At 36.1% G+C, this 14,272-nt stretch overlaps 1 protein-coding gene across 1 annotated transcript in view; it reads right to left on the bottom strand.

Annotated features, from left to right (window-relative positions):
• Positions 1-14,272, bottom strand: part of LOC113476140 (serine/threonine-protein kinase Sgk3) — a 30,923-nt gene that overhangs the window by 2,398 nt on the left and 14,253 nt on the right. The window contains exons 6-14 of the mRNA XM_026841471.1: positions 9,560-9,647; positions 7,575-7,624; positions 6,204-6,261; positions 5,316-5,399; positions 5,087-5,218; positions 2,967-3,079; positions 2,712-2,748; positions 2,514-2,600; positions 328-432 (exon numbers count right to left, since the gene is read on the bottom strand). Of these exons, the coding sequence (XP_026697272.1) occupies positions 328-432; positions 2,514-2,600; positions 2,712-2,748; positions 2,967-3,079; positions 5,087-5,218; positions 5,316-5,399; positions 6,204-6,261; positions 7,575-7,624; positions 9,560-9,647 (754 nt within the window). The remainder of the gene's footprint in view (positions 1-327; positions 433-2,513; positions 2,601-2,711; positions 2,749-2,966; positions 3,080-5,086; positions 5,219-5,315; positions 5,400-6,203; positions 6,262-7,574; positions 7,625-9,559; positions 9,648-14,272) is intronic.

Here is a 14,272-nt window from a genome sequence, read left to right as displayed (position 1 = left end):
TTTTTTTTTTTTTTTTTTTTTTTTTTAATTGGATGTTATCGCTGTTGATTCAGTTTGCTTCCATATTCCCTCAAAGGGATGACTACTTGTCTTCATCAGAACTGATGTCCAGCAGTTCACTGGAAAGCAAAATTTTAGACATCAAGAGGCAACACAAAATCCGAAAACAGAAAAACAGGTGCTATGTTACATATAAGACAAACTGTTCATCCATTTAAGTGGAGTATTTCAATATTTTGCAAAAGTTACCATCTTTAACAACACTCCAGGGTTATTTCACACAAAGGGGGAGAGAGGAGGGAAGCAACCCCTACCCCCCCCATATTAAGTACATACCAGCCCATAAAGCATTTCATAAAGAACTGCACCAAGGCACCACCAGTCTACTGTGTTGTCATAGGGCTGCTTTTTAATGACTTCTGGTGCAAGATACTAAAATAAAAAAATAAATAAAGTATTTTAGAGCATTAGGCTAGCAAGAATAAAACCTAGGTTTTAGTCACATCACAGTAAACACCTTCAGGAAAAGTTGCTTCATAGCAATTTTAAGACTGCTAAGTATTATCTTGTCCTTCAACAAACGTGGCAAATATTTCTGCACCATCTGGTCATTTAGCAAGTAGGACACCTGTTTTCACAACTGAAACAATACCTCCCACACACTACTGTTTTGCCAAACTACTTTGGCACTGCTATTATGAAGCTTATTTTACATTTCAGATAGGTTGCTGCACTGTTGCAGAGGCAAGCCAGCTACTAGCCATGCCTATTCTGCCATCTTAAGCCTCTATGTTCTCCATCCAGTGCATAAAAATGAAATAAGAAGATACTAATTCTGCCTCAAATCTACTGTTATGGAGAAACTGCATGACCTATACTAAGTTTCACTGTAAATCTCAATGAGGGCATGAGTTGTGAGTTGCTAAATTAGGGATTCTTGTCAAATAGGTATCATTTAATTGTGATAAACACTGGATACCATCAAATGCTGAATGACAGTGCTAACTGGTTTCCATCTGCTTTGAAAGAAATCTACTCAGCATCTCAGAGCTTACTAACGCTGCAGCACAAAGACAGCCACTTCATGAGACCATTCTTTGTCAATATGTAATATAAAATCACTGTGGCTGGATCATCATCATCTCAGTCCTCATCTACTGCACATAGTTTCTAACCTCTCAAAACAAGAGGATGCTCACTTCTATCATTCTAGTACCCAAATTCTGAAATTTAATTTAAAGACAATAGCATTGTCAGACAAGGCACAGACTGAAACTCAGTTTAATTTGATCAGTATTCTCAAATTTCCTCTATGTGTCAGTGCCCTGTAACTCATTTGACTATAGATGACCCTGTAAAAGCATGAAGTGTTTTGAACTCAACTACTTAAGCTTTTTTAATCGTTCACAACATCCTATGAGCTTTTTAGGTGTTGGAATTCACCGAGTCATTCAACTCAAGTGTTTAAAAACACTGAGAAGTTCATTACACTTTTAGCAGGATTATGAAAGATCTGAATCTACATCTTGGATTAGAAAGGCTAATACTTTGTTTAAACTGCTTTGTTTAGTCTTGATATTTTTAAGAGTCTTGATACTTTTAAGAACTCATATGAAGCAACAGCATTAGCATCCTCTTATGTTGCAATTCATGCAAGTCCAAGGTTAAGTGTGAAGACTAAGCCTCTGAACATGAGAAAAAAACCCACAGATTTTCTCAAACAGATGCAGAGTTACCAGTGTTCTATATATTGTCCTTTGAACATTCCAAAAATATTAAACCAAATATTGTTTCAGCTTACATTTACCACTCAGCTTTATGGACTCCTACTCTGATCACAACTAGGATAAGTTGTCACTTGGTGCCACCTGCCTTTTTTTTTTTTGAGTTCAAATGTTTCAGCTAAATGCTCCTCACTCATCCTTCATTGCCTTCAAAGGCTTTTTCTGTAATCTAAAGTATGTTAATCAAAATTATCAAAGCCACTAATCCTGGTATTTTAGTGAATCCCTCATGTGTTCAAGACTTCCAGATTCTAAGTTTTCTCAGTGAAAAAGACAACAGAGTTTAATAAACTTGGTCAGCAAGTTCAGAGTTTCATGCATAAGCAAAATTTGCTTAAGACTCAGATATTAAGTACCTATAAACTTACTAAAAATCAGTGGCAGGATTCGTATTGGCAAATCTGCTGCAGCTGTTACACAAGCAAACTGTCCTGTGTCTAGCCAGTGGTTAGGAGACATGGAAGGAAGCAATGTTTGAAAATGCTTAGAAAAAGGAAGAAGTGAGCTATAGGGATGTGGGTAGTAAGCAGGAGACACTGCATAGTAGTAAAAAGGACAGAGATCTGCAGGAAGCTTGTCTTTCGTTTGGTTTCATGGAAGAGCTTGTTAAAAGAATGCAAATCTCCAGCAGTACAAAACAGAGTATTTGATCTTCCAGTTACACAAGTATTAGTAATAGTCAACAGGCACAGATTACTAGCCAAAAAGCCACAAAAATTGTCAACATACTTCTGGTGTCCCACAAAAAGTTGCAGTGGTATCAGAACTTGCAATCCCTTCTTTACAAAGTCCAAAGTCTGTCAACACAACATGACCCTGTTTAAGAAAGAGTGGTATTTTAAAAACAGAACATGCTCAACATGTGGGTACACCCAAGTCAATTTTGTGAGAGGACATAGAAATCCAAAAATTATGTTGCATACTTACTAATGAATCTAGGAGAATGTTTTCTGGTTTTAAATCCCTATTTAAAAAAAAAAAGAAAAAAATTAATTCAAAACAGCAGTCACTGGCACAAGAGCTTCAGAGGCAAGGATTTTTATTCTTCAGCTGAAAGTTTCAAATTTTGTTGAAATGGTTATGTTCAGGTTTCCTGTAAGATGATTTCATGGAGTGTTTTTTATTCAGTAACTTCTCCTATTTTGAACTTCTGCAGGACAAGGATACATTTCAGAAACTTACCTGTACACTATATTTATGGAGTGTAAGTAGCCCAGTGCACTGGCTATTTCAGCAGCATAAAATCTGGCTCTGTGCTCAGGAAAGGAACGTTCTCTTTGTAAGTGAAAGAACAGCTGTAAATATGCAAATAGTAAATAAGAACATTATACACAAAAAGATCAGGTTAATAACATGTAATTTTAACAGTGAAAAGTAATTTTATTTAGCTGTCCACTTTTTTTTTTTTAAGTGTAAAATGAAATAAAATTGGTTTTCCTGCATGACTTTGTCATTCATTTACTCTTTTCCTTTCTTTTTTGTAGCTCACAAATGGATAGGTAACTCAAAACACATAAGGACATTCCCCTAAATCCAAGACTAGTCAAAAGGAGGTAAACCACTAAGCTGTGAACAGAAGTTGGCAAGATTAAATCACACAAGATAGCCTCCTAACAGAATATAACCTGGTGTCAAATAAGTAATCTTCCATTTCTGTTTATGCTCATATTCAAAGTTTTGTATATAAGTATCTACAGAACTGTGTTCTGAAATCACCTAGATGTAGATCCCTTTGGAAGATGGATATTCCAAGCTGATCCACAAATTCTCTCCACTACAAAGAGCTGTCTGCCTTCAAATAGTTTGAGCAGATACAGAAGTCTAGCTGAAGATTAAGTCATAAACATACAGATTAAACTATACTACCCATTCAACTTCTAAAGATTTTAAGAAAGCATAAATTTTCTGCTTTCCGCCTACAAAGTTTGGGAAAAAATAAAAAGACATCAGTTTTCCAAGTACTTCATTCAAATCTGAAAGCTGTTTTGAATTGTATTTTTGTTTGCCTGAAAGAATGCCAAACTAAGTTGTGGCCAGGAATTCAGAGTAGAGCAAACCAGGAGTTTGCTAATAGAGTCTACATCAGATAACAGTACATTAGACAAGAGAAAGGCCCGTCTTGCCCCAACTCTGACACCTAAAGGGGCTCTAGGAGCACTGTAAATACTCATAGCAGGCCACATGAATATGAACTAATGTATACCCTAGTGCAGATCTCATCCAGCTGCAGCAACATAATGGGTAACCTTGAGGTATGCCAAAACAATTTCAATTCTACCCCTTCTCCTGTGCTCTTTCAGCTACCAGAGTTTTATCACCTACAACAGTATCCTGTCTCATTCTTCTTCCCTGTTCTGCTCAACCTTCTTTTGATAAGACCTTAAATGCCTACCTTTTTACATCAATAAATTACCAAATTGAAACACAGCAAGTGACAAGACATACAGCTCTTCTTTAAAGCATGTAAGTTGGATAGTTCCATTCAGACAATAATTTTTCATTACACTCTTTTCTTCAGTCACAACTAATTTCCTAGATAGGTCCAAGTATTATTAGTCTACAAGACCCTTGATTTTACACAAAACCTGCTGAAGGAACAGAAGCAACATTTTATAACCTTCCCATGTGTACTGGCTATTGAACCAGTTCATACATGAGTTTCTTGAGCACTCCTGGAAGTACTGGGTACTTTAAAAAGCAACAGGTCCCTAGCTGAAGACAAACTGCTCAAGAACATCTTTTTTAGACATATACAGACTTTCTCCATTTCTTTCATGAGTTTTCCCCTAAGTTATTTAATGGCTTTTCAGATTCAGTAGCATTGCTTCAAGGAAAAGAACCTGAGGATAACGCTATTTGGCAATAAGTAATTAGACCATGCAAAACGACAGAATAATCCCAAGGTTCCCAATATTATCAATGTAGTAAATTCAGTTGACAGTTTCCTTCCTTCAGCTTTCGAAATACCAGCATCTCAGCTAATGCAGATGCAAGAGGAAAAGACAGTTTCACATGGTGAAAAATGTCAACAGAAGATTAATTTGTAATAAAGGTAAATTTATCTAACTGTAAAGTACCGTATTTGTGTCTGACAACTTTGAATAAGTTTGGGATTAAAGTTGTCACTAAGAAGAGGAACAGGGTCCATATAGCTACAGAAGTCTGTAGTAACAGCAGGTAATAATAGTATTTTCAAAATTGGGAGAATGCTGATCACAGCCCATTGTAAAGAATCATTTTGTTCCTCCCACCTAGATTTAGCAAAACAGAGAGACACAAATCCAAACACAACAACCACATACCTCTCCTCCATTAACAAAATCCAGGACAAAGTAAAGCTTTTCTGTTGTTTGGAATGAGTAATGTAATCCAACCAAAAATGGATGTTTCACATTTTTCAAAAGCACATTGCGTTCAGCCATAATATGTTTTTGCTGCAAGGAAGTAAGAGATCAATATGTAAACAGGAATGATTTTGTAATTCAGGGGAAAAGGGCAGGAGGTAGGTGGAGAAAGAATATTTCTCTTTACCTCTTTCCTATTAAGAACAATTTTTTTCTGCAGCACTTTGACAGCATAGTATTTCCCATCCAGTTTTCGTTTTGCAAGAAGAACCTGTGAAATTCAAAACAAATGAAGAAATGTCATTAGTTGTAGTTTATGTTCTATTTGTAACAATTTCATAATTTCAACATAACTGGAAAGTATTTATGCTATTTTTTCCACAGTACAGTTTCTTTGCTTCTAATACAGTCAACAGCAATACAATCACCAATAAAGCGAGCTTACAGTTCAGTAAATATCTGTCATGACAGTGGTATCACGAAAGACTGAATTATATTATTTCTTTTCTATGACCTGCTGAATCACTATCAAGATCAGTTTCAGCTGGTTTTGTAAGTTTTAAAGTTAATTTAATGAAAAACAACAATTTGAAAAACAACCCAAAAACAAAGACTTGAAGAGAGACTCTGTTGTGTCTTTGTAGAATATCAATATTTAAGTCACTTTTCAACAGGCTGTTGCTCACGCTGCTCCACAGCATTAGGGGTTTGACGAAACAGTCCATGCCAACAAAGAAATGAATGATTTGTACTGCAGCTGCTGCATGAGCACAGGCGTACCTCCCTTCCTCTCTGGGGGAAAGAGAGGATCCCTATTGCTCTTAACGAGAAAGGGAAATGTTCCCTTTTGTTACTCCCAACAAGTGACTGAGGCAGCCAACAGCTGCTATACCAGGGGGAAAATGGCAGGGCCATGAAGCAGCAGCACAGGGATCCAATATTACAGTTCATAAGCCACCTCAGACCGATACCACTTCTAAAACCTCTGGGCAAGTCTCTAGCCAACAGTCACTATGCACAAGGCACCAGCTAGCATCCCTGCACCAGGATAAGACACAGTAGTAAGAAAGCTCACCTTGCCAAAGCTGCCTTTTCCAATAACTTTCAGGAAATCAAAGTCTGTTGGTTTAGCACTGAAAGATATTTAGGAAGGAGACAAGTCATCCAGGTAGAAATTATAAGCTTTATAGCTGTACAGCAGTCTAGTGTAGCACTGCAGTTGTAATGCAAGAAGAACAGTCTGTTAGCACCCTCCTTTATTCTTCATTCCACCCCACACCTAGACTTCTACAAACCTTCCCTCAGAGACAACTCCTCTTCATTTTGCAATTCCATTTTTCTCCAGGGAAAACGTTCAAGTTGCATCCTTGGAGTTTATAAGTTTAAGATCTAAAGGAGGAGCAAGACTGTTCTTTTATTCTCCATAGTTTCTTGTAATTTTTAAGTCTTCATTTCTCCAAGACTTTTCCTGGAGCTTAGTTCTTATTTCCAAGGGGCCAAATGATTCTCAAACTTACATGAGGGAAGGAAGGAAAGACAAAGTTTGTTATCTATCCTCTTTGCTTATCCCATCCTTCCCTCCATCCATTCCTCCCTCATTTTAAACTACAGCGAGAGGGAGGAGAGGCCCCAACACCTTCCTCTTCTGCATGGGTACATATGAATTCACTCACAAGTTTTTCCACTTCCCACATCACCATTCCTTTCAGTTTTTCCCAGGATTCCCTTAACTTTTTTCCTAAATACAATTCAGAGATATTTTTGTCAGCAAAACAATTATGCATGTTTTCAAATTTCAAAACAAGTTACATCACCATACACCTCTCCACTTACTGCCCCTGAAGGGAAGTAGTCTTAAAATTTCTTACTGCAATCTATTAAGCATTTCCTCCTGTTAGCCCAGACTAAGTTTGTGAGGAAAGCAAAACCAAAATAGCAGTCATCTCCTAGATGAGAAAAGTACAGATTCACACAGAACTGAGAACAGAAACTCTACAGAAGACACCAAACACAGAAGCAAGTTATGACTGCAGTAACTAGGTTTGTAGTATCAACAAGGCAAGCTGCTCTTTTGCCATGAATTAAAACAAACTTGTTTTCAGAACGTGTACACACATTCCTAACAGTTGTGAGACCACTCCCAAGACAGAGAGGTCATCTTTGCTATAGCATCCTTAAATAAAAGGACAGCAAACTAACAAAATCTGAAGGTGAAGAAGAAAAAAAGTTTTTAAATTATTATTTAGCACAGGATTCAGTGTTTTGCTTGCTCTGGAGCACTGCAAATCAACAAATAAAGGCTTACATCCAAAGAACTTTTCATACTATTAACAATTACACTTGGTCTAACTTTTCAGGTTTAAAAATTAATTTAAATAAAATTACATTAAATTTTTTTTTTTTAATTAAATTGATTATATTTTAATTCAATTTAATTGAAACCTACTGAGGATTTCCAGATGGTCCCAAGTTGATATTCTGTGAGGTAGAGTTTAACTGTTGGGAGAGACAAAGAGGTTTATTTTTAATACTTTTTAAAAAAAATTCTCTCTTATATTTCAACCAATATTAATTTCAAAATACTCTAATAATTTGCTCAAACCATACCTTTACACTTGTTACCTTAAATTTTTAGAGAGATCTAACATCCAAATTGGGAACTTTGTGAGCTGAAATATCTAACCAGCATCACCTTGTCACAGATTATTTCTATACACATCACATTCAAGGATGAAGGTAATAAAATAATTGTGTCCAGACACAGAGGACAAGATTAGCAATAAAAATTCAAGATCATTTCAACAACCAACTTGTTCCTCATCCAGAACTTACCCTTTCTTTATTTGCCCTAGGAATATTTTTTCTACCTTTTATTATTTTAATTTTCAAAAATCTTACCAATAAAATAATTTTAAACCCACACTGTTTATGCAAGAGTAATTAATAAAAGACAAAGTGCTTTAAAAAAAACCCAGAAGTGAACATTCTCTCTGCCCCTACCAACCGTTTCTATCCTGACATTAAAGGTTAACTAACTCAATTCCAGAAATAATGAATCTCACCAGTACACACCCAGACAGAATTTATAAATCACAATGAGAGGAGGAAGCCACTGTCATTTAGGTAATTTTCTTCATTTTGGTTTTGATTAAAAAAAGCAGTATTTATACCCTCATTGTGGTTTTGGACTATCAGAGAAGGATAAACTGCATTCAAATACAAGTTACGTGGGGACAGACAGGCTAGCAGCATCACAAAACCAGTGCTCCTACAGAAGCAGAGAATGCCCTGACAGCAGTGATGGATGCTACTATTCACTAATAAGAGCCAATCACACAGTAGTACTGGACGGTTTTGGAAAAGCTACTGTATAAAAATTCTGAAGGCTTGTTTTTCTTTCTTATTGTTCAGCTTCATCATTTACAGTAACTATGAGAAGGTGAATCTTCTATCAAAAAGAATGGTCCATGTATTAGCTCTTTTCCTATTTTGTATCTGTTGTGCCTTGACACATCATTAATTTTCCACAGGTTTAGATCACATCACATTACTTAAAATACCTTTCAAAGGAGGAGGAAACCGGTATTTGAAATTAGAATTCTGCTGTGTGCTCATAGTGCTGTCAAACACTTTAAAAAAAAAAAAAAAGCAGCAGGCTGGCATCTCTGGAAGTGAAACTTTCAGAAAACACTAAATCTGCTGTGGATCACACACAGACCAAAATGAGAACTCTTACATCTTTAACAGGGGCTGAATAAGAAGAGAAGTACTAAGATCACATCTGTATGCTAAGAGGTAAACCACAGAGAAAACAAGCTTAAATATGTCCCTTCTGCCTTCCTAGAAATACTCCTTTTTTCAAACAGCACTGTTTCTGGAGGCTGTAAACTAATTCGCAGAGAATCTATCTAGCCATATAGTCGCTTTTGTGACAAAAGAGGCTTCAGACCTCACACAGTTTTGTATGTGAAATGAAATCAAATCCATCCTGGCTCCCTAGTGACTTCTAGAAAGACTGCATTTTTTCCCCCTGCATTATATTTTTCCCCCTCTAAAAAAAACAACACACAAGCAAACAAAAAAGACAATTAAACATTCAATCTCCCCTAGTCCTTGTCAGATGTTCTTAGCAAGAATCTTTGAAGAGACTGCAAAAACTGTGACAGCTAAGCTTATGACTAAAGCTGTGTTTCTTTAACCCATATAGCAAGCAGGGAAACAGCAAAACAAAGCCAGCAATCATTTTTACCCCTCTATGCTGTTCACATGTCACAGAAAAATATCTTGCAGCTCCCAGTGAAACAGATTTGTTCTCAAGAGCATGGAAGGGATTTATTGTGAAGCCAACCAGTAATTTTCATTAAGTAATACACCTAAGGTTGCCCTCAAGTAGCTAAAGTTTAGAAGACTGTTCTACTTCTGTTTTATTACCTTCCGACTGCTCCTTTCATCTTCATCTTCGGATGGATCCGACTGGTGTTTTGGGTTATCCATCTGAAGAAATGCTCTGACATCTGGGCTAGAACCAGAGTTAATTTCATTAGCACACTGACAATCCACACAATTTTCAGCCATAACCACAGGAAGCATAGGATTAAACAGCAGCGTACAGAGGAGTTGCTCATCATGAAGTTTTATATTTAAGTTCTGGTAATTAAGGACTGTGTACAAGAAATTATTTTTATAGCAACATAATTCAACTGCTGAATGCGTTAGACATAGATAAAATTCTCCACTTGCAAAAACCTGACATGTTATAGTGTATGTATTTGAAGACTTCATAAAGAAATGCTCTGCAGAACTGCATTAGAAAGTAATTATTAGAAGCAAGCATGAGTTCTAACTGGCTAGCAACCACCAAGAAACCAACTTACTTTCAAAAAACTGAAGAGTTTAAAGCCATTTTTAGTTTTCTAAAATTAATGAAACAGTCCAACACACTACAGAATGAAATATGTAGTCTGTATCCCAAAGAGAGATGCCTGTCTCAAGAGATATGTGGTAGTAACGTTCCTGTTCCCATTCACTTTAAAATGGGAGATGGCAATTTCATATTCCAAATGCATTCTGGTTGGGCACTGACAAGGCAACATTAAGAAATCCTTCCAGTCAGGTGCAGGACACAAATGTAGGAACCAGCAAGAGAGACTACAGGCTTCCCACAGTACCTACAGATTGGCATTTTAACCTCAGCATCAGTTTCTAGCTTCTGTCTTGCTGAGGACTTGGGGAGAAGGACTAGGATAGTAAGAAAATTCCAAGATCCCACTCCCAAGAAGTAAGGCTTACCCAACAGTAAGTTCAAAAGAATGTAATGTCTTTCTTAGCTGCAGTACAATGAGTGAGTAAAGAATAATGTAATACAAGTGACGAAAAATTAATTCCTAAACAAATGGGTAATCATGTATAGCCTATACCACTTGAAGAGATGACCTGAATCTTGTAAGTTCCTTCAGTTCACTAAAAGGCAGCCTACTCATCGAGGAACAAATCTTACCTATATTTCAGAGATAAAGTTCTTTGAGAAGGTCTCGGGGCAGCCACCAACAAGAAACTCTGCATAAGCAGTTCAGTACAATAAAAGAACTAACTTACTACAGAGCTGCTCTTTTATCTTATTCCCAGTATATATAAAAAATAGTGTAGTTTTATACAAGAAGCAGATACACTTACTTTGCTATTTTCAATCTATTTCACCCTCCACACTTCTGTAAAGTGAGGATCAGAAGAGATGAGCTGTTTCTGACATTTCTCTAGCTCCTGCATTTCATATTAGCATTACTGAACCTAATTTATGTCCTGTGCTATCTGAGGCTCCCAGACTCCATCGCTTACATTCTGTATTTCTAAACCATGTTTGAAATCTGTTTCAGTTACCTTCAGCCTTTCAGGTTTAAAGTACAGCAACAAGACTGCTCACATAATTTCCCACCATTTCAGTTTTTCTTCCCATCTTATATGAACTTCAAATTCTGATATATTTCCTGTCCCAGGAACACAAATATCACTGTGGTTTGAATACTGTAACAATATAGGCTCATGATGTAACAATTCAAATTTCAGAATCTCTGGATATCATAAAATCAAGGATAAGAAGTTATGGTTAATGCTTTTTACCAGTCAGAACAGAACCAGACCTTAATTACCTTTCAGCATTAATTTTTCTGGACAACTGGTTGATTAAATAGAGCATGTTGTAATACATCTCAAATAGTTACTATAGTAACTTTGTCCCTGACTGAATTCACAGCAGGAAAAGGTAAGTAAAAGGCTGCTGTACAGTTGCTCTGCAATACACAGCAGCCAGAAATGTAACTGATCAATGCTACATTGTTCACATTTGTAATTTTAAAAATACTGCAGAGAGACAGTGATTAAAAAGTTTGATGTACCAATTTCTAAGGCAAAATCACAGCATGTTATGCAAAATACTACACAGATTGATAGGACTTCTATGCTGTATTAGCCTGCATGTATTAACTCAATGTATTTTAAAATACACTGAAACTATTCCTAAAATAACTTCACATATGAAATTAAAAGGATCAAGAAAACAGTTTAAAAAGGGATGCTCAATATACCTTGTACATATACTACTAGCAAAAGTTGGTTTTGTCTGGATTTTTATGATGGACTGGATAGATTTAGTTTATGGATTATCTCTGAAATCCACAAAGGGGTGTCAAGTTCCACCTAAATACCATTCCTTCTCTGATACTCATTCTGCATTAGCATTTCTGCAGAAACATATGAAGCCACACAAAAATTTTGGATGCATCCACAAGTTGGAATGAGCCCCAAAAGTCACACAAATCTTGAAGCAAAATGGAAAAATTAATTGCCAGTGACAACCTTATTAACATTTAAGACACCCTTATTTAAATAATGGTGCCTAGCTCCTCCTCCTCCTTCTCCACACACTTTAAAAAACCAAAACACTTCTAATCTTTCTTACAGAAAGCAAAGGGTCAAAAGCCACAATGTGCTATTTTAAAATGTTACTGTACAACTAAGGTAATACAAGGTTTGCCTTCCCCAACATGGACTACAAGATCTTACAATCCAGGAGTTTCACATTCATTTTTATTTTCATCAGATTCTGAAGCCAGAAAAATCTAGTCACTCTGATTCTCTTCTAGGGAACAAATGCAGACCCCCGCTTCTCACTTAAAGAACTGATAACTCATTTCCCTACAGAGGTTGCAGGGTATTGTCATTCTTCAAATGAGTTACTGCAAATGAGTTATGCAAATGTTCTCATTTTCATTAAGTAGCTACTTTAGACTATTTAAAAATAACTGTTACATCTTTAATGCATTCTCTATTATACATCTGGATTCAAGCAGATTTTCTTTGAATATGTTCTGATAGTCAATTAAATGCATTAATTTTTTAGTGAAGACCTATATTTGAGGAGGTGAGCAGCCCAATTTTAATAGCTGTTCAGTGATTTAGGGGGCCTCACAGTGCTCACAAATAATAAACTCCCAACTCCTGTTCAAGACATCAGTCAAAGGGGGATACATTATCACATCTCCATTCCTTCTGACATATTTTTTTTTTTTGCAACACTTGCATTCTATCTGTGAGATCAAGTTTTCTATCAAATACAGTCAGCTGAGTAAATGCAGCTTGAAGCTAGTGCACTTAATTCCCAATTTTGCCTAAGCCAATGATCCATCTCACCCCATATTTCACTTGACAGTGATTGCAGAAAAATCCTTATCGACCATTACAGGGTCTCTCCAGTCACTCTAACATGTTTTAGGTTTTTCTTGGGTTTATTATTGAGCAGAAAGATTTGGCTTTGATACAGTATTCAACAAACATGTCAGACCCAAGAGCAAAGTCCACTGAAGGAGGAAAAAAAAAAAAAAAAAAAGACAAACATGGTGCTGTATGTTTCCAAGAATGATGTATATATTACCATCTTCGACATACTGAATCTGACATTTATGCTTTTCAATTCAGATGTTCAGGTGTGTTTCCATCCAGAAATGAGGACATCATCATGAAACATCCTTAAGCTTTTAGTGAAAGAGTTTTCCTAGGTAGGACTTAAAAATAGGACATCCCAAGACTGGTTTTAATACTTAAAAGATACAGCGGAAGGTGGACTTCAAGTTCTGTGAGAATGCATAACCCTCTGAGTCTTCCTTGTACATTACTAGCTTTATGCAAGTTATTTTACATAGTATCAACTTTAGTTAACATATTAAAGCAAAACAGTCTAAGAAAGCAAGGATGTGGACTATTTGCAAAGGCTCCATCATCACATATTCCTTGAGTAGTTTCTAGCAGGTTTTACAATCAAAACCAAACAACTAAGGTCATGAAATTTTGGTATAATAACATTATACCAAACATTCAGTGGCATACAGAAAAGGTGACAGATTATGTAATTATCAACATGATTTGTTGCAATGGAGCACTGCAAAAAGTAAAAGATCACTCCAGAAAAACAAAGTACCTTGCAGTTATTAAAAGAAAAACACCATAGAAATTACTTTAGACTGTGAATTAAAGGCTTCCTTTTTCTCCCATATAAATCACTGTTACTTTAAGGGTGGGGAGGAAGAGAACAGTACAAGACAAACTTCAGTCTCTATTTTGTTTTCATTGTAGGACTTTGCCTAATAAGCTTTTTATTATATTTAACACACTCAACAGCACTAAAACGCTTTGTAAGACCTATTTCTTAATACTTAAGTTAGTTCTAATGTATCTGACATGCTAAGTGCCACATTAAAGAATAGATTCAGCTACAGAAGCATTTTAGCGTCAAACAATTTTAAAAGCTCACAAAAATTTAAGGCAGCAAGTTAATTTGAGGTTTGGCTTTTTTTTTTTAAGCACATGATTTTGTGATATGCATTTAAAAAGTACCATTTTACCATTGGAGAACAAATACAGTATGTTTTGAGACAGAGTATTTAGTACTTGGCCATACTGACAACTAAACAGGGGAGGAGATTGTGCGACATAAAACCAGTGTCCTTTCCTAATGTAACAAAACAGATTAGCTTTCAATAATTAGTTATTTTAAGTGCTTTCTATTCTTTCCCAGAGAAGAACACTACTACAACTGCAAACTTCACAGTATTTGTTCTAATGGAAAATTACTGCACCGTAAAGACTTTTGTT

This window comes from Athene cunicularia (assembly GCF_003259725.1).
Source record: "Athene cunicularia isolate RWA chromosome 2 unlocalized genomic scaffold, athCun1 chr2_part1, whole genome shotgun sequence".
Classification (NCBI taxonomy): domain Eukaryota; kingdom Metazoa; phylum Chordata; class Aves; order Strigiformes; family Strigidae; genus Athene; species Athene cunicularia.
This window is presented reverse-complemented; position numbering and strand designations above follow the sequence as displayed.